Source organism: Myotis daubentonii, chromosome 2 (genome assembly GCF_963259705.1).
Source record: "Myotis daubentonii chromosome 2, mMyoDau2.1, whole genome shotgun sequence".
Classification (NCBI taxonomy): domain Eukaryota; kingdom Metazoa; phylum Chordata; class Mammalia; order Chiroptera; family Vespertilionidae; genus Myotis; species Myotis daubentonii.
Window position 1 is genome coordinate 189899511 of NC_081841.1, and position 21745 is coordinate 189921255.

At 38.2% G+C, this 21745-nt stretch overlaps 1 protein-coding gene across 1 annotated transcript in view; it reads left to right on the forward strand.

Annotated features, from left to right (window-relative positions):
- Window positions 1-21745, forward strand: part of MYO16 (myosin XVI) — a 424936-nt gene that overhangs the window by 242479 nt on the left and 160712 nt on the right. The window contains exons 23-26 of the mRNA XM_059685100.1: window positions 12313-12388; window positions 17229-17404; window positions 19766-19846; window positions 20342-20547. Of these exons, the coding sequence (XP_059541083.1) occupies window positions 12313-12388; window positions 17229-17404; window positions 19766-19846; window positions 20342-20547 (539 nt within the window). The remainder of the gene's footprint in view (window positions 1-12312; window positions 12389-17228; window positions 17405-19765; window positions 19847-20341; window positions 20548-21745) is intronic.

The window sequence follows — 21745 nt, forward strand, 5'->3', positions numbered from 1 at the left end:
CTATAATACATCATATGTATATTCTATTGTGTATTCAACAACTTCAGGTCATGTCTCCTTTAATTATTCCCCCTTTACCTTCTTCTACCTCCCCTCAGCATCGCCCCCCCACCCCCACTTTCTCTCTGGTAATCACCATACTGTTGTGTGTGTGTGTGTGTGTGTGTGTGTGTGTGTGTGTGTCTAGGAGTTTTTGTTTTGTTTTGTTTTGCTTTGTTTTTGCTTACTCCCTTCACCTTTTTTCAGCTGGAAAACATTATGCTAATAAGCCATATTAAGGAATAAGCCAGTCAGAGGAAGACAGGAACCACATAATTTCACTCATATGTGGAATCTAATGAACAAAATAAACTAACAAACAAAATAGAAACAGACTTATCGATAGAGAACAGACTGACAAATGTCAAAGGGAGTGGCATTGCAGGTATGGGGAAAAGGGCTGTTTCTTTACCCCCACTGCCATGCTTCTTAGTGGGGATTGGGCACCAGTTTGCAATGTCTTTCTAACTGATGGGACAATGTCAAATATAAGAAGTATCCCATGAAGCTGCCTTCCTCTTGGCTTAGGAGATGAGGAGAGAGATGCATAAAAGTACTTATGGCCATATTTGCATGCTACATAAAGCAATCACTATTGTGTACTCAACTTGGTGTGAGAGCAATAGATAATAGACCAACATATTGAGACATAGATAGAGAAATCAAATATGTTAGGTAGGTAGATAGATAGATAGATAGATAGATAGATAGATAGATAGATAGATATGAATGGATACACATACATATAATTCAAATACCAGTACTACCAGAAACACATGTTAGAACCCATTCTGTAATCTGAGATAACCTGAAATACCTAAATCATCATTGAACATAGTTTTGTTAGGGAAATTAACTTTCAGCACTTCAATCACATGGAAATATTGATTTGCATATCAGAAATACATTATGTGATAATAGAATTAGCAAATTGGTTTGTTCTTATAATGTATTGACTTACAAGGTAGAGTATGCATGCTGTGGAAAAGTATCTCATTTAAATGTAGTGTTTTATATGAAAACAATGACTAATCTCTTAGCAGGTAACAGTAAGAGAGAAGGGAAATTAAGGCATATGAAGTCTAAATAATGAATCTAAATGATGTCACAAAAAGCCCTCATACGACTATAACACCATAGTTTTGCCACTCAGGCACTTTTCTGTTTGCTTCCAGATTCTGGCTTGAATGAGGAACTGAAGAGTTGTAATATTTATGCTTCTAGCCTGGTGTGCAATACTCTATTGTTTCCATGTCTCCTTTGTCTGACCTGCGAGGCCATGCATCCCAGCAAGCATGCTGAGTCCATTCTGCTCTCTCCGCAAGATTCATTTATAGGCTTAGATGATATCTCCTTCCACACTCAGTCTTTCTAGAATGAATACTTCTTATCACTTTGTCTCTATCCATCAGCCCTTCTAGTCCCTGCATTATTCTCTTTGCTTTCTTTTATACCTTCAAGACCTTTGTTATCTTTCTTCAGGTGTTTTGAGAACAGTGATAAATAGTGTGTCTATCCCTGTCCTGTTGTGAGCTGTGGAGCAAGCAGAAGCGTCTGAGCTGTCAGCACCAAGGCAGGATTAGACAAAAGAAGAAATTGGGGCCCGGCCATGGTGGCTCAGTAGTTGAGCATGGACCTGTGAACCAGGGGTTCATGGTTCGCTTCCCAGACAGAGCACATGCCTGGGTTGCAAGCTCAATCCCCAGTAGGGGGCATGCAGGAAGCAGCCAATCAGTGGGTCTCTCTCATCATTGATATCTCTCTCTCTCTCTCTCTCTCAAAGCTATAAAAAAGTATATATTAAAATAAAAAAAGAAGAAGAAATTGGGAATGGTAGAGGTTGGTCAGGAACTAGCCTGAAAAAGAAACTGTGCCAAATTTTCAATAAGAAAAAGATTACAGAGAATAGTTACACAGGAAAAGTTTAGGAGAAAGACAGGGGACAGTGAGGTGACCCAGAAGTATGTCCCCAGTGGAAACAGCCACCTCCTCTCTGGCTGGAGAGAAAAAGGGAGGAGATAGTATTACTGGCCTTGGAGCCAAAGACAGTGGGAGCCAGAACCTTGGTAGCCTGTCCCAGAAACACTGGGGCCATGAACAGTGGGCTGTAGGATGAGGATGGAGCCAGTGTTTGTTGGGCGGGAAGGGGATTCCCATGGTTTTCACCCTAGTCCTGCTCTCCAATCTCCTGCCAGGGCCCCGGTGGCAGCCCTAGATGGAAGGCTAGGTGACATACCACAGAGCAGGCAAGGACAGGGATTTGCCAGAGAGTAAACGGTGTATGTAACAGGGAAAGACATTATCAAGCACAACGTGCGGCGGAGTCCAATTCTTTTGACAGTGCATGCTTAGACAAAAATAGATTAGATAGGAAGGTGAATAGCTAGAGAAAGAGAGAGGGGGGAAAAAAGAGAAAAGAAGTAGGCTATCTCTGGAAAAAGGAATTAGAGGTAAATTTTATTTTATAATTTTCAGTATTTTCCAAATTTTATAAATGAACATGCATTACATTGTGTGAAATATATTTTAAAGGTCAGTCCTAGCTATTTTTCTTGATTTTTTCCAAATGTAGTCTTTTAACCCTGATTCAATGAAGATTGTATTTATTAACTTTTGCTATTAACCACATCAAAGGCAATTTGAAAATCTACATGGATGCAGCCACTTACGCCCATTTAGTGTGTGCATATATAACTGTTCTAATCCCCTAGAAGTAATTTATTTTATTGATGGTCTATGCTAATAAAATAATTGAACTTTAGTGTGAACTGGCCCCAGTTCAACGTTATATTGAATAAACAGGAAAGTGAGGCTCAGAGAAGCTGAGTGACTGACTCCTCATGCTTCCGTAGTTCATTAGTGCAGCCCGGTCCTGTGTGTCTTTAGGCCGATAGGTAGGAAATAGAATATGAACCCTCCTTCATAACCCTCAGTCCACTGTCCCTTCTCCTTTAGTACACTCTCATTCCCCTCATTTTCCCCAGACTTCCAGCACTGTATATGACTTCTGCAGGGCACCACAGTAATAAGGGTTTTTTGTTTGTTTGTTTGTTTGTGTTAAAAAAATACTGGCTTCTATTGCTAAGGTCTTAGACAAAGCATTTGAACATTCTTTCTCTATACCCATTTACAAAATGTTAACTATCCTAAGGGCGGGGGGAGTTTAGCCTGAGTATAATTATACATAGTCTCATTTTAAACTTATCAGCATTTTAAAAATATGCCATTATCTGCTCTACGAGTTGTTCCATTTCTCAAACGCGCAGAAAACATCGATCCTCTGCAAACCCTGCCCCTGGGCTGCCTTACCCTTTGCCTGCGTCACCCAGGAGGACAGAGTTCACAGAGCATAAGTCACCGGTACCTGGAGCCGTGACTCTCAAGCTTGAAGGTGCACAGAATCAATAGGGGAACAAGTTAAAAATGCAGGTTCCTTGGCTCCAGCCCCATCAATGACGATTAGAGGTCCGGGTGAGGTCTGAACGGTGTGCATGTTTATTAAGCACTAGCGAACGTTTCCTGATAGGACTCTGGGAGGCACATTTTCAGAAACACTGAAGGTATTAGCCGCAGAGAAGGTGCTCAGCTTAGCACATGCTCCACTGTCTCTCATTGCTCTCCTGCTATGGGCCAGGCTCCCGGCCAGGGGTTGAGACCTCAGACGTGGGAACACACCAAGCCCAGCTCTTCATCAAGGTCGAATCAGCCAACTGCTCTTGCTTTCCACTCGGGGAATTCAAATCAGGGATGGTGGATAGAGCCGTTGCCGCAGGGCGCTCTCACCTTCGGATAGTTCTGTTTCCTTGGTGATTAGCCAAGCATGAGCCAGACAGCCTTCATGCAGAAAGAAGATGCATGTGGTTTGGCGTTTCATAACTTTCCTTTCCTTTGTGGACCCAGGAAACGAGGTACCTTACTGAATTGTAATTCACAGCCACGGTGAAAGTTTTATACTCCCTTTTCATATATAGCTAACACAATTTATCTTTTAATTATATTTATTGCAGTCCCAGAGTGTTACAGCGAGTCCTTCCAAAAAAGCAGCATGCTTCCCTGCTCCCTAGTTTATCCTGCACTCTTCATCTGGCATGCACACTCAAGCATTTAGACGCATATTGCTCATGGCTGAAACATAAGCAAATTGCTAAATTTCCTTTGGACTCATTTTATTGAACAGAATCATTCCAAAGGAAATCTTTGAATACATGACAATTTCCTTAGATTTGTATTAGGCTGCATGCATATAAATTTCGCCATTACATGCATGAGGGGCGCTGTCACTTCCAGCAGGAATCCTATCATCCAGCCCTTCAGACGAAGAAAACATAAAGACATAGTAGAAAAGGAAAGCATTTAACCAGGTCTCTATCTTTGGCGACTTTCATGTTTTTCTTCTTTTATCCCTCACATAACAAAACAGCAAGAATAAGGAGGATAGGGCTATGAGCAGAGCAGCTGTCCAGAATGACCTAGAAAGGTCTCTGCTTCAAACCTGCTTCCTGCTGCTCCAGCAGCACCTGTATGTTCCTCAACTCCCCTCCCCCCCAACCCCAGTGGCTCAGCTGAGAGGATAGATCTTTAACTATTCTCATGACATGGCAGACTCACCAAGATATAAGGGATTTCTAGGATACATTGAGTTCCTCCTCAGTGGATTCCCTTTCATAGAATCCTCTCTGCCCATTCAGCTAGGCTTTGCAGTTCACTTCCCTTTGCATTGCCCAGGCACCCAGGGGCCTTGTCCCACTGCTTTGCCTCCTCTGCCTTCTAGAAGCCGCTGGTCTCAATGAGATCCAGACATTGAATGTGATGTACTTAGATTCTAGGGAGACTTGCTTTATTTGGAAGCAATTTCTCTGTGGTGCAATGAATGGATTTTGACTGATACAATTACAGGCACAGGATGAGAGTCTCCTTTTTTGGATAAGCAGCCGATTTAGCAGCCTCAAAAATAGGGGACATAGATGTTCCATGAGTCCTTCTCAAGTCCATAATGTAAAAAAAAGTTTCTAAGAAGGTCTGGGAGAAAAGTGCAGGTGAGCAGGTGAAGCAAGTATGAGGGATATTAGTAGAAAGTGATAGGTATTATGCAAAGCTAAGTACTGACAAGCTTTTTCACATATCTTCAAGGTCATCTTGAGAGGTGGGGGCTTGGCATTACCTTCCATGTTCCCTAGGTGAGAAGCCAGGATGTCCTGGTACCTTGACCAGGCTGGGTACCAGGCTGGACATGCTGAGGAGGAGGCCCGCCAAGCTCTTCCCAGGGAGTGGAGCCTTGGTAAAAGGACTTGGCATTGGCAGCTGGAAAAGCCGGAAAGGAAATTCCTAAATGGAAAGGCAGGAGTCATGTTAAGAGAGGAATTTTGGAGCAGAGTGGCAGGAAGTAAGGAGAAAGTACAATGGGAAGCACCTGGAACTATGTCATAAATCAAAGGATTTTATTAGGTAAAGTGGACATCTTTCTCTAGATAGTGAGGATTTCTCAGCAATTTGATATGAGTGACTGTTGAGTTAGATTTTTGGTTTTCTGTTCCCATCATTTTATCAACATTTACTTTAAGTTTGTGTGTTCATTTAAGACAAAAAGAAAGCATGTGAGTTACCAGAGATCAGATTACATTTTCTTTTAGCCATGGCCACCTCATTTGCTATACATTTTTTAAAAGTGAAAACAATTAAAAAGCACCTTCCAGTGACATTTATTGAAATTGCAGTTTTCCTTTTAGTGTGTATGTTTTTTGTTTTTTTAAATAAATCTTCTTTTAGTGTGTATGATTTTGAAATGCTTAGGCAGATCTCAGATTTCAGCATTGTGCTAAGTTTTTGAATCTGTACTGTGCTCCCACCTCACCCCCATGGTTAGGGGATGTCATTGGAGGTTTAGTGGGGGTTCAGGACTTCCGCCACTGCCCAGAGGTAGCCCGGCCACAGCTCCTCTCTCTCCACACACAGTTGGTGGAGTGCGCTTTAGTAAACAAAGCACATCTACTCTTGCCGCCTGCTCACCCGACAGCCGGAAGTGTGGCTATAGTCCCAGTGGAGACCCAGAGCTCCCATGCTTGCGCAGCAGTCGTGAGAGTCCCCTCTTCTTTTATGTCAGAAGAGGTTGAGAGAGGAAGCTAGACTTCTCCCACCCAGCAGTACCAGGCTGTGCCTCCCTTCTCCTGCTGAGTGGGGTCAGAGGAAGGCAGCCAAAACAAAGGTTTAAGTTGGAAGCTACAACACCCTCCTCCAGACAAGTGATCCACATCTTCCTAGGAAAGCAGCAGGAACATGGAAGAACTCAACACCATCAGCCAAGAGGATCTATTTTGCTATAGAACACTTAAAACAAGAAAAGCAGAATATGCATTCCATGCAAGTACCCATGGAACATGTAGCAAAAAAGATCATAAATCAAAACTAAATAAACTCAGAAGGATCAAAATTATACAGAATGCATTTGCCTGCCACAGTGCAATCAAACCAGAAGTCAATAACAGAAAGATAACAAGAAAATCACCAAATACTTGGAAACTAAGCATTGCCCTTCTGTATAATCCATGGATAAAAAATAAAAAATAAATAAATAAAAGAATTCACAAGGGAATTAAAAAAAAGTAGAACTGAATGAAAATGAAAATGCAAGAATCAAATTTGTGAAACATGGCTAAAACAGGTCGAGGAGAAAATTTATAGAGCTAAATGAATATATTAGAAAAGAGGATAGTCTCAAATCATAATCAACTCCCACCTTAACAACCTAGGAAAAGGAGAGACAAATACACTGAAAGCAAGAAAACAGAAGGCAGTCACAAAGAGCAGAAATCAATAGAATTTTAAAAGGACAGAGAAAATCAATAAAACAAAGATCTGGTTCTTTTAAAATAACCACAAAATATGACAAACAGCTAGTAAGAATGACAAAGAGAAAAGATACAAGTTGCTATATCAGGAATAAAATAGGAAGTATCACTACAAACTGCAGACACTGCAGACATTAAAAAGATCAAAAGGGAATTACAATCAGCTGTTATAAATTTAATAATTTAACAACTTAGATGAAAAGGACCTATTCCTCAAAAAACACAAACTACCTCAGTTTACCCAATATTACTACATAATTTTAATAGCTCGATAATCATCAAGGATATGAATTTGTAATTTAACTCAACTGAACAGAACAGGAAGGCTCTGGTCCCATATGGTTACACTGGAGCTTTCCTCAAATACCTAAAGGAAAATGAACACTAACCTTACATAATCTTTTCTAGAAAAATAGAAGAGAAAACTTTCCTTAATTAATTTTCTGAAGCTACTATTACCCTGATGTTAAAGGTATTTAAGACAAAGACTATATATATCCACAAAAGAAAAAAAAAACCTGAAGATTACTATCCATCATGATACAAATGCAAAATACTTTTAAATACTAGCAAATATAATTCAATAATATGTTAAAAAATCATTCACATTAATAATTAATTTTTCCCCGGGGATGCAAAGCTGTTTCTGTATTTGAAAATCAATCAAGATAATCTACCATATTAACCGGCTAAAGAAGAAAAAAATCACAGAATTATATAAATACATGTGGAAAAAGCATTTTATAAATTTAACATCCATTCATGATAAAAAAAAAAAAAAAAGAAAGACTTAGAAAAAATGTAGGGGGAGAACCAAGATGGCAGCATAGGTTAACGCCAGAGTTTGCTGCTTTGCACAACTACTTCAAAAGTGAAACCAAAAAAACGGAAGGGACATCACCCAGAACCACAGGAAAGCTGGCTGAGTGGAAGTCCTACAACTAGGAGGAAAGAGAAACGCATACGGACACTCAGAGGAGGCCCGGTGCTTAGGTCAAGTTCTGAGGTGCGGAGTGCGCGGAGCAGGCTGGCGGCAGAGGGCGCGGTTGGCGTTTTCAATCGGGAGGGAGTCACAGACTCTGAGCTCCAGATCCGGGCGAGTCTTTAGGGACCCAGACTCAAACGGGAGAAGCGGGACTGTCTGATTTCGGTCAGAGCGAGTGCAGCTTTCTCTCCGAGCTTTGCAGCGGGTGCTGGGACTCAGAGAGGCAGAGCCCCTGGGGACAGGACTGAGAGCCGCCATAACTGCTCTCTCCGGCCCACCCTGTTGATCCCGTGCGACCCGCCCCGCCCAAGCCCTGCACAGAGGCCGTTGCCGGATAGCCTCAGGCAAAGGCTAGATTAGCACCTCCCTACAGGACAGAAGTTCTCTCACTGCTGACACAGCTGATTCTCATAGCCACTTGGCCTGGAGGTCAAACCCTCCCTGGAATTAGCTACAACAATCAAGATTTAACTATAAGACTGCGAACAAAGACCACTAGGGGGTGCACCAAGGAAGCATAACAAAATGCGGAGACAAAGAAACAGGACAAAATTGTCAATGGAAGATATAGAGTTCAGAACCACACTTTTAAGGTCTCTCAAGAACTGTTTAGAAGCTGCCGATAAACTTAATGAGATCTACGCGAAAACTAATAAGACCTTCGATCTTATATTGGGGAACCAACGAGAAATTAAGCATACACGGACTGAAATAACGAATATTATACAGACGCCCGACAGCAGACCAGAGGAGTGCAAGAATCAAGTCAATGATTTGAAATGCGAGGAAGCAAAAAACATCCAACCGGAAAAGCAAAATGAAAAAAGAATCCAAAAATGCGAGGATAGTGTAAGGAGCCTCTGGGACAGCTTCAAGCGTACCAACATCAGAATTATAGGGGTGCCAGAAGATGAGAGAGAGCAAGATATTGAAAACCTATTTGAAGAAATAATGACAGAAAACTTCCCCCACCTGGTGAAAGAAATGGACTTACAGGTCCAAGAAGCGCAGAGAACCCCAAACAAAAGGAATCCAAAGAGGGCCACACCAAGACACATCATAATTAAAATGCCAAGAGCAAAAGATAAAGAGAGAATCTTAAAAACAGCAAGAGAAAGAAACTCAGTTACCTACAAGGGAATACCCATACGACTGTCAGCTGATTTCTCAACAGAAACTTTGCAGGCCAGAAGGGAGTGGCAAGAAATATTCAAAGTGATGAATACCAAGAACCTACAACCAAGATTACTTTATCCAGCAAAGCTATCATTCAGAATTGAAGGTCAGATAAAGAGCTTCACAGATAAGGAAAAGCTAAAGGAGTTCATCACCACCAAACCAGGATTATATGAAATGCTGAAAGGTACCCTTTAAGAAGAGGAAGAGGAAGAAAAAGGTAAAGATACAAATTATGAACAACAAATATGCATCTATCAACAAGTGAATCTAAGAATCAAGTGAATAAATAATCTGATGAACAGAATGAACTGTTGATTATAATAGAATCAGGGACATAGAAAGGGAATGGACTGACTATTCTTGGGGGGGATAGGGGTGTGGGAGATGTGGGAAGAGACTGGACAAAAATCGTGCACCTATGGATGAGGACAGTGGGTGGGGAGTGAGGGCGGAGGGTGGGGCGGGAACTGGGAGGAGGGGAGTTATGGGGGGGAAAAAAAGAGGAACAAATGTAATTATCTGAACAATAAAGATTTAATTAAAAATAAATAAATAAATAAATAAATAAATAAATAAATAAATAAATAAAAAAGAAAAAAAGAAAAAATGTAGGAATAGAGGGGACAACCTCAATTTGATAAAGAGCATCTACTAACATCTTACAGTTAACCTTATATTCAATGGTGAAAGACAGTGTTTTGCTCATAAGATCAGAAACAAGGTAAGAATGTCTGCTCTCACTACTGTTATTAAACATAGTTCTGATACAATATAAACATAAAGTAATCAATGTTATTTCTATACTAGAGGCCTGGTGCATGAATTCGTGCACAGGTGGGGTCCTTTGCCCTGGCTGGTGATCGGGCCAACTGGGCCATCTCACCCAGTCCCATTCAAGGTTGATCGGGCTGACTGGCCTGTGGGGGGGGGGGTGGGGGGGGGAGGGAGGAGGGACACGGGGGAGGACCACGGAAGGTTGGCCAGCTGTGGGAGGTTGGCTGTGGAGCACACCAATCACTAGGGGCAGCTCCTGCATTGAGCATCTGCTCCCTGGTGGTCAGTGTGTGTCATAGCAACTGGTCAACTGGTCATAATGGTCACTTAGTTTTTTATATATAGATACTAGTAATGGACAGTAAATTTAAAATATAACATTGATAATCACTCATAAAAATGCAAATAGGTATAAATCTAACAAAACATGAAGATCTATATGCTAAAAACCACAAAATGTGGATTAAAAAAGTCAAAGATCTAAATAAAAGGAGATATATGTCATATTTGTGGATTTGAAGACAATACAATAAATAGTCAATTTACTAATAATATAGTAATAATTCTCCCCAAATTGATACAGGGGTTTGATGTAATTCCTATCAAAATCATGTGAAATTTTACTTAAGTATAGCAATATATAGTGAATATTATTCTAAAATGTATATGAAAACATGAAGAAAGTAGAATAGTTAAAACAACTCTTAAAAAGATGAATAATGTGGGAGGAATTAGTCTACTTAATTTAAAGTCATATTATAAATTAATCAAGATGGAGGTGAAGACATAGGTCAATGGAACAGATTAAAGAATGGAGAAATAGATTCATACAGATGTGTTCAATTGATTTTAGGCAGGTGAGTGTACCCATAAATTGTCAACATGGGTGATCCAGGCGATGATGTGAATGTCCTGAATGTTTAGCTCATTAATGTCAATATTCTGGTTGTGATGGTTTGCTAGGATATTATCATTGGAGTGATTGGGTGAAGGGTCCACAACTGAATTATTTCTTATAACTGAATGTGCATCTGCAAGGCTCATTCGGGGTTACTTGGCTTTTTCTATATTCCTCTCACTAGATACATAGTCTCTTTCTCATGGATTCCTTTTCTGTTTAGTCCCCTCTTGCTGCCCATGAGACAGTCCTCTCAAGCTGACTAGTTAAAATTTCACAAGCAGTCTGGTGATTGTTGTCTTTATTGACCTAACCACCCATACTCCCTTATGGGCGATGTGCCATTCAGCCTGGCCAGTGTGGCTCAGTGGCTGAGCATCAACATATGAACCAGGAGGTCTCAGTTCAGTTCCCACTCAGGACACATGCCCGGGTTGCAGACTTTGCACACTTGACCTCCAGTGTGGGACATGCAGGAGGCAGCAGATCAGATTTTCTCTTATCACTGATGTTTCTACCTCTTTCTCTCTCCCTTCCTCTCTGAAATCAATAAAAATATATTTTGAAAAAAGAGGTGGCATTCATTGGGCAGCTGCCTCCCTTAGTTCAGTCCTGACCCACCAGGGCAAAGGACAGCCTATATGACACCTGACCATAGTGACATGCCTCAAAATTTTTCCACAAGAAGCAGAAGCAGCTGTTGAAACTGATAAGCCTGCTGGCTGAGCTGATTTCTCAAGACCACATTGGAGTTCATGCTTAGCTGAGATTGGGAGAGGCAATAAAACATGAATCTCTTAAGAGACCAAATCTTCCAGGCCAGCCTGGAATACCAATGAAAGCAGACAATAAAGTCATTTAAGTGTATTTAGAAGTAAACTGTCCTTGAATAATCTAGGCATTATTTTTTCATATGTTTTCTTCATTTTAAAGACTTCAGATTAATGGTTTAAATGATCCTTGCCGAAACTGGTTTGGCTCAGTGGATAGAGCGTCGGCCTGCGGACTGAAGGGTCCCAGGTTCAATTCTGGTCAAGGGCATGTACCTGGGTTGCGGGCACATCCCCAGTAGGGGATGTGCAGGAGGCAGCTGATTGATATTTCTCTCTCATCGATGTTTCTAACTCTCTATCTCTCTCCCTTCCTCTCTGTAAAAAATCAATAAAATATATATTTTTAAAAATAATCCAAAAGGGCCCTTTTAATAAAGAGACTGAATTTATCAAACTGAAATCACACTTCCTTTTCAAGGTGTCACGGAGTCTTTCCGCTTGCTTAGTGAGTTTTCTGCGCAGGTTAGAGGCCTTAAATATAAAGGTGACTCTATGAATGTGAGTCACCACCATTTTCTCTTAAACTAATGATGAGAGGAGGGCTTTGCAAATTAGAACAGAGAGGTGTCCCTTGTGTGAGGTGCAGAATGACAGCACACAGGTGAGCACTTTGAACCTGCATGTGATGTGAACTCTAAGACCTGAAGGAGCTTTTTATGAATAACTTTAAACCTCCCCCGAATCAAGTTGTTCTTTAAAGGAATTATTCTTGTGGTCATATTTCATCATTAATAATTATGCCATTTTCTTTTATCCTAGGTAATGTATGAAATTGTTGGAGCAATTGAAAAAAATAAAGACTCCCTTTCACGGAATCTTTCATTTGTAATGAAAAGTAAGTTTCTCCTTCCTATGGTTAAAATACCCCACATTTCTTAGTTCTCTGAACATTATCCTATAAAATATGCCACCAGCTAAAGGATAATTTAAATTCTGTTACATTCTAATGCCCAGAATCATAAAGAATGGATCTTTCCACACTATACATTGGTTACAATTTAATTTGGAGCCTAGTAAAAACCATAATTTAACTAAGCTTTTAGCAGATAGAAATATAAAACACCTTTAACACTCTAGTGTTATGAATATAAAAAAGCTCTTCTGTGAAGACTAATGAAGATGAATATGGCTTCCAAAGTTATTTAGGCCACAGCAGGGTGAATTCCATTACTTAAGACGATTCTGAAACACACATAAGGGGTAGTTTATTCTTATGTAATTTATATAAAGAACTAATGCTCACAAAGTAGAATAAGCATACAAATTGATATGTACTCATGCACATACATATATACATACATCAATATATATTTATAGGTTCCATCTACCTCCTGAATCTTAGTACTTTGTATATGTATATCTGTAATTCTATACTATACTAAAGCTATATGCTACATGTATATATAGCTACAATTATATATGTCAATATATATTTCTATCTCCTCTAGTAATTATTTTCTTAATAGCAGTTCTGCAGTGATTCACATTTTCCTAATAACCTTTTCAATGAATTAAAGCATATCATCTTTTGTGCTTTATGTTGCTCTGAATGAGATAGTGTCATTTATCTTTCCTAGGGAGAGAAGCACATGATAGTCTTTCATGAAATAAGGGGACACCTTTGAGCTGGAAGTAAGATATTCCTATCACTTCTGGTTTGAGGAACATATTTGCCTTAAGCCAAACAGCACAGTTACAATATATTGTTTTACACAGGGAATTACTCTGCTTGCCTCTTAGAACTTAGGGTTTTTGTGAGTTCTCTGAAAGACTGAGACTAATGATAAAATATGGACTTGGAATAATACCACATAGAAAGAAGAAATTGTAAAAAACAGTCCTATTGATTATCATTGCATTGGAAATGTCTTATTGTTTTTCAATATTTGAACTTTCATTTATAACATACTTTCAGTTAACCCACACATTCTATAAAGATCTTATATACAGCATGTTTTCCAGGTGGTACAATGACATTTTCTTATTTTTGTATTTTATGGTCATAGAATATATATTTAGAATGAGGATATGATGGCTAGTGATATTGCAATTCTTCTTATTTTAATAGAGTCCCAACATTTTAAAGCCATTCTTTTGTGTAAACTTGCTAAAATTTCCAAGAGAAAAACTAGTGATTCTTACTTCATTCTAAACACTTCAGGATTTAGGCACATTGAGGAAGAAGACAGAATTCACCAAATGCTCTTAGATATTTATGCAAGACATAGCAACATTTTCCTTAAAGGGACAGAAAATAAATTCCTTAGGCTTTGCAAGTCATAAGGTCTCTGCTGAATTCTGCTGTTATAAGAAAGCAGCCCCTAGACAACACAGATGGACATGGTATATTCCATGAAACTTTATTGACCAAAACAAGTAGTAGGCCAGATGTGGCCAATGAGTCATAGTTGCACACCCATTCTATCATATGAACAAAAGATGCATGGTTGTTATAGTATTTTATGAATCTCTGAAATGTTTTAATATCTTACACTATTTATCTGTGTTTGCATCCATACATAGACTTGCAATAAATACAAATAATTTTATTTATTTAAATGGATCATAGTATTATATATTTACTATTTATCTTTATTTTGAAATAATTTAAACTTAAAGAAAGTTACAAAATTAGATCAAAGATCTCCCATATGTCCTTATTCCATATTTTTTCATTTCCTTTCTTTTATTCTTTTTCTCTCTCTCTACCATTCTTCTCTTCTCTCCTTTCCTTCCTTCCTCCCTCCCTTCCTTCTTTCCTCCCTCCCTCCCTCCCTTCCTTCCTTCCTTCCTTCTTTCCTTCCCTTCTTCCTTCCTTCTTCCCTCCCTCCCTCCCTTCCTCCCTCCCTCCCTCTCTCCCTTCCTCCCTCCCTCCCTCCCTCCCTCCCTCCCTCCCTCCCTCCCTCTCTTCCTTCCTTTATTCTTTTATTTCTTCTTTCCTTCCTTCCCTTTGTGTGTATGTATATACATATATTTTTGATTCATTTGAGATTAAGTCAAATGCATCTTTATTCCTAAAACTCTGGTATAAGATCAAGAGTGTTATATAACATCAGTAAATTCTCAAAATATGTAACATCGATACAATAATAGTAATGTCTAATTATGAGCCCCTGTAAAACTTTACCAGTTAACCTTGATCACTTTTGAAGGTGACATACTTCAGGTTTTTTTTTTTTTTAATCAAAAGTCACTTTTTTCTTTGATAAGTAATTTTTAAGGAAGCACTTTGAGACAATGTAAATATTTTTGTCCTCATCAAACTTCCACCCATTATTAGTTTTGCATAAATGAATGCTTCCTACCTAAATTAATGATTTCTCTATGGTTGCAAGATTATGGTTTTCTAACCCATTTTTTCCATCAACAGTAAATTCTACTATAAGAACTCATCTTTCTGATTAATTATCAATATGAACTCATAAATTCTTTTGTTTTTTTCCTTGTCTCTTTAAAAAATGTTATTGATGTAATATTGTTTGATAACATTCTATAAATTTCAGGTGTACAGCATTGTAATTTGGTATTTGTATACTCTGTTATGTGCTCACCATCAAAAGTCTAGTTTCTTCTTGATTCCCTTATTCAATGAATCATAATCCATTACTATTACTATTTTGATGTTGAAATTGCCAACATGTGGCCAGTGAGAGCCTCCTATGTCCTTTTGACAAGTTCTAATAATATTTTTTAGCACTTCCTTGCATTTTTTTTTCTTCCAAGATGTTCCAGGCTTTTCTCCCTTGCCTTAGATATAGAACCAGCCATGTGTCCAAGAAGCCTTGATTTATTTTAGAGTAGAATAGTATTTATTCTTAAACACGAAGGTCTGGGGGCCTCGTGAGCTCATTTCTATTGTGGTGTCATGGCTTTTTGGCTCTTTCAGAACTACCAAATTTAAGATATAGATATAGAAAATATATCAATATATAAAAATACTAGAGGCCTAGTGCACGATTCATGCACCGGTGGGATCCCTCGGCCTGGCCTGCGCCCTCTCACAATCTGGGACCCCTCGGGGGATGTCAGACTTCTGGTTTCTGCCAGATCCCCGCAGGACAGGCCGAGGGACCCCACCGGTGCATGAATCCGTGCACCAGGCCTCTAGTATGCATATAAGATCTTTGGTTAATCTCTTTCCGCCATCTCCCCTCCCCCTTTCCCTCTGAGATTCATCAGTATGTTCCATGTTTTCATGCCTGTGTGTTGAGCATCTGCCCCCTGGTGGTCAGTGTGCATCATAGCTATCGGTCAAATGGTCACTTAGGCTTTTATATCTATAGATAGCTATATAGTTATATATTAAAGACATGAATTTATGCTATTACCTCTATTTTTCATCTAACACCAAAGGGCTTCTTTTTCCCTTCTTGCATTCCATGACCATGTCTTCCCTCTCTGGACAGTTCTCCCTAGTTGTCTATTTGTTTATTCATAGAATGACTTTGCATTGAGTGCATTGCTAATAAATATGTTAGCCTGGACAAGCAAAATAATATGGGTGTAGAAAAGGTAAAATGGCTTTGTTACAAACATTGCTAACTGTCTGATGGGCTGAGCATTATCCTAAATTATTTATGTACACTATTTCACATTTTAATCTTGTAGCAATCCTCAAAGTAGCTATTGTCATGGTCATTTTAAAGAAAAGGTAACTAAAGCTTAAAAACCTGCCTATATATAGATAGAGGTAACACAAGAAAAATGCCTTCTGGATCCTTAAACACCACATACAGTTTTGACTATGCTGTTTGAATTTTTAACCAAAAATTCATTCATCATTCCTCCAGTTTCTTTCTGAGATGTGAAGAAAGGAATGAGGTCCCGGAATTATTAGAATTTGTATAACATAACATCTAATACATATCAACACGTGCTTTTTACTTTTAGTTTATTTTTCAATTACAGTTTACATTTAATATTATGTTGTATTAGTTTCAGGTGTGTGGTATAATGGTTAGATAATAGTATACTTTAGAAAGTGTTCTCCCCGATAGTTCCTGTACCCACCGGGTACCAGACATAGTTATTGCAATTGTATTGACTATATTCCCTATTTATATGTGAATCTAAAGAACAGACTAAATGAACAAACCAAATTGAAATAGACTCATAGACACAGAGAACAGACTGATGGTTGCCAGAGGGGAGAGGTGTGGGGGCACTGAGTAACAAAGGTGAAGGGATTAAGGAGGAGGGATTGGCAGTTACCAAATAGTCTCATAGGTACTTACATCCAGCCCTGAGACAGCTTAGATTTTTGGGAAGCATGTTCCTGGGTAGTTACTTTCCTGCAAGAAGAGTTCCTGAGAGAATCCATGTCTTCATGACTTGGACAAGTGCATTAAAGCCCCTTAGGATTGATCAGGTAAGATTCTGCTCAGACAGCTAGGAGGGTAGTAAGTGACAATTAGAGAGTGAGGGACCAAGCACTCAGGTGGAGAACTGGGAAACATAGATCAGGACACCTGGCCAAGGGCAAGGGCGGTCAGAATTCATCAAATGGTATAATGCATCGTGGGGAAAATAAAATAGAGGCAAAGGGAAAGATGGACTCTTCGATTACATCTTCCACTCTGAATGTGTTACTAGCTGAAGGACTTGGAAGAGGAGTAAGTATAATGTAAATAACAATGTTAGTGCCACCTTACAATATTCATTTATTTATTTCCTAGCTAGTGAAAATGTCGTGATCAATCACTTGTTCCAGTCGAAACTGTCACAAACAGGATCCCTTCTATCTTCCTATCCTTCCTTTAAATTCAGAGGACATAAATCTGCCCTGCTCAATAAGAAAATGACAGCTTCTTCAACTATTGGAGAAAACAGGAATTATCTAGAACTTAGTAAGGTAGGAATTTTGTTATTGCCATTTGGTTGTTTTTAAGTTTGCTTAGAATGTTTGCTTCTTTTTTTTTAAGAAAGCACAATTATAATTAGTAAAGGAAAGAATTTTTTATTTTAATTTTTAAAAATTAAATGAAAGGATGCCTACTTGAAGTATAAACATCAGAAAGAGGGACCAGTATAGGAAAGTACTTTCCAGTGAAAATTCAATAGCAAATACAGTATTTATAATTGTGTTGGTTGTCTGTGCAACATCCTATTTATGTTTCATCTCTATGACTGTCTCTGTGATGAATGGGAAGTAAATTTTAGGGCTAGTAGGCTAAGGTGGAATTAACTTAGCTACCTTATTCTGTTGACATTAATTACTTGAGAGGTTTTAAGTCTCTGAACATAAATTGCAGTTTCTCACGGACACAGTGCCTTTTTCAGGTGCTAGAATGTTTTTACTGCATATTTTGTAGACATTTAAGTTATTTTTTTATTATACTATTTTTTAAATGTGTATTTGTCTCACACAAGTGTGGCTGCTCTTACACCTAATGGTTCAAACTATTTGTGAAATAGAACTACAAATTCAGTAGTTTTTTTCAAACTGAAATGTCTTCAGTTTAAAATTCAGTGTGGCCCAGTTTGTTTTGCTTGCCTCTACCAAAACCATAAAAGATGAGAAATATGATTGGGAAGGTGTCCAGGACAATCATTTTTAGATACTCAGTTGTAGCTTGCTGGAATGCATTTTAGCTTACCAATTAAAATGAAAGCATAATTAAAATCAGCTCTATTTTAGCAGAGTGGCAGAAATGTGTATAATATATTAGAAGTGTGTGTGTGTGTGTGTGTGTGTGTGTGTGTGTGTGTGTGTGTGTTTCCTAGACCTGAGACTTAGGGATCCTTTGATATAGCGATATGATCACAGGAATTCAATCTCACTGAATACAAAAATGGCATCTTTTACATAAAAAAAAGACAAAGATTTACCTTTTATAAGGAAGATCTCTACCCCTGAGGGTTTCATTGAACCTGTTGGCCCTTCCTTTCTCAATCATCCTGGAAATCAAGAGCAAGAAATCACCGCACACCTCTGAATTGTAATTTTTAACCTTAATTATTAAACATTACCAGGCATAGATGCCATTAGTATTTTCCCTAAAGGACTGCAGAAGAGAGATAACTCACAGTAGTCCCTCCACCCAGAAAGGGATATCGAATGTTTAATTTCAAGGGGTGGAGATTTATTTATTATGATTACTCCTTAAGTGTTCCATTCCTCACTTCTGTTCAAACTGCCCTCATCCCTGCGCGTCCTCCCCTGCGACTGGCAGAGGAGGTAGGAGTCAGCCCACTTTTTAATGGAGCGTCACACTGGGCTTCCTGTTTGTAGGAAAAGGCTGATCCTGGACCAGTCGCGTCATTTGACAGTCCCTCGTCAGTGATGATTAATCATTTCTGTTTGACAGTTGATCTTAATGGAAGGAAAAGAGCTATTGCCATGGCAGCAATAACACCAAATTGACAAGATTTTTATTAGAATATTTTCTTCTATAAAGATCTTTCTATTTAAAGATAACTGATTTTGGATCACTAGATATGTTGGCTTAAGTCTGTATGATTTTGTGAAATGTAAAGGTACATTAGTGGTTGAGATTCCTTTTAGAGCATGGTAGAATTTAATTAATTTCCTTGTGCCCTTTATTTCTCCATTCCCCCTGGCTTCATTTTAACTGACTTTTTTTTTTTTATCTCCATTATGATTTAATCTTCGCTACACAAGATTTTTTTTTCTTTTAAGAGGTGTATTTAATTACTTATCACAGAAAATAGTCTATTGTTCTTTTTCACAGCCAGGCAAACGTTTTGTAGTTTAAAATGAAGAAAAGGAAAGGTAGGGAAATATAAAGGGTGAGAAACGAATCATAGTTAATCCTAAGGAAACAAACCAATGGTTGCTAAAACATCGAATCTTTGTAACACAAAATAGTGTTATTTTGCCCTAGAGTCAGTGACATTTCATGATAAATGTGGACAGTTAGTTATACAACTAGTAAAAATACCAGGGCGAGTTTATTGTACTAACAAGTGAGTCTGGATCTATATTTAATTTCAAATTAAAGTGGGCGCAGGATGCTTACAGCCACCTACTTGAAGGGTTGGTAGTAATGGTTGTTATTTTATATGTAGTTTCCCATTTCCCCAACATTATGGTAGTGTTACAGAAAATCATTTGATACTGATTTTTATAGTCTGTTTTAAATCTATATCTGCCTGTCAGAGAATTTACATGGATGAGAGAGTTTTTTTCTTCTAAATGGAATTTAGTAAAGTAAATTTTCCCACCCTTTCTTTGTTTTTGTTTTCTTTATAGTTATTGAAAAAGAAAGGAACTTCTACATTTCTTCAAAGACTGGAACGAGGAGGTCCAGTCACCATTGCATCACAACTCAGGGTTAGTGATGTTTTCTGATTCTAAAACCTAAATTTTGATCATATCAACTGTAGAGGGTTTATATAGAATTTCCCTTCCCCCATTTTTGACCACTTGAGTACCTTTACACACACACACACACACACACACACACACACACACACACACACACAGTGAGTGAAGGCATAACTTTTAAAGTCCTGATCGAAGGTAAAGATTTTTTAAAAATATATTTTATTGATTTTTTACAGAGAGGAAGGGAGAGGGATAGAGAGCTAGAAATATCGATGGGAGAGAAACATCGATCAGCTGCCTCCTGCACATCTCCTACTGGGGATGTGCCTGCAACCAAGGTACATGCCCTTGACTGGAATCAAACCTGGGACTCTTGAGTCTGCAGGCCGATCTATCCATTGAGCCAAACCAGTTAGGGCTGAAGATAAAGATTTTTATTTAAAAATTGCCTTATATTTTGTTGTCTTTGAAGAATCAGTTTGGTTTTATTTCTCTCCTTAGAAATCTCTAACGGATATTATTGGAAAACTTCAGAAGTGCACGCCACACTTTATTCATTGCATCAAGCCCAATAACTCAAAGCTGCCAGATAACTTTGATAATTTTTACGTTTCTGCTCAGCTACAATATATTGGGGTCCTGGCAATGGTGAAGATCATCCGATATGGATACCCTGTTCGCCTGTCCTTCTCAGATTGCCTGTCAAGGTAAATTTTGTTCGTGAAACACTGTTCATTGTTCAGTGGAGCATACCGACCATATTGCAACGAGGGTCTTCTGGTCTTTTTCTTTAGTATGGCGTTGCTTTTATTATTCATTTTCTCCCATCCAGAAGAAACAAAATACTCTGGGAAACAAGGAAATGCACTAATAAAGCTAATGTAAAAAGTTGCTAAACTTTGATACCTTGGAAATCATTTTCATGTTCTCTTAAGTTTGGGGCGTTCCTTGGATTTAAAGATTTATAAAATTGTCACCTATAATGTTTACATAAAGGTTATTATTTGAAGGAAGAACATATATATGTGATTATTTTATTTTTTATATCTATGAACAAAACATTTTTTTAGATTAGGGATGATAAAAAATTCATGGGCCAAATTTAGACCATCACCTATTTTTGAAGATAAAGCTTTATTAAAACAGATGAAAATGTCTGATTTTAAGGAATCAATAAAAGGGCGGGGGGGCAGACAAAATAAAAACCAGAAAGCATTTGTTAATCCTATATAAAAAGATGAAATTTTAAAATAGTTTTGATATAAAATAGTAATAAAGATGTAAGAATAAAATCTAGGATTTAAGATTGCAAACTAACTGTACAATGGAGTATGGAAAAATATTTTTGACGATCCATTCATTTAACAAAAGAGATTTTGAGAATTTTGTTGACCAGACGTTCCATTTGAGTCACTTGTCTGGAGAAGCTGCTAAACTTAAATTAATAAGTTAGAAATATTTAGCTCAGAACAAAGGGCATAGTATTTATGACTAAAACTCTATATTCAATTTCTTTAACATTTGTTTTTTCAAAAGAAAGAAGTAGCATTTCCTCATTGTGTGTTTTGGTAAATTTCACAAAAACACAGAGAAGCAGATAAAAATCATATGAGTTTTCTTCAGCTATCCTTTAAAAAAACTGATAGGATATCTGCAGAAGAGAAGATAAAATTGGCCACAAGTCACGATAAATTATTTGGGGAATGAATATGTTTAACCTGCAGGTTTATATTTCTGATTGACAAAATATCTGTGGGTTAAAACTTTAAAGATGTTTATGAACGAGTAAATAGACACACTGTCTCCTATTTATAGGGAAGAACTGCAATATATTTCCCACACATAATAGTTTGGGCATTCAAAGTAATCCTTCCCGCTTGTTTAAGTACAAGTAGTCTTTGGATT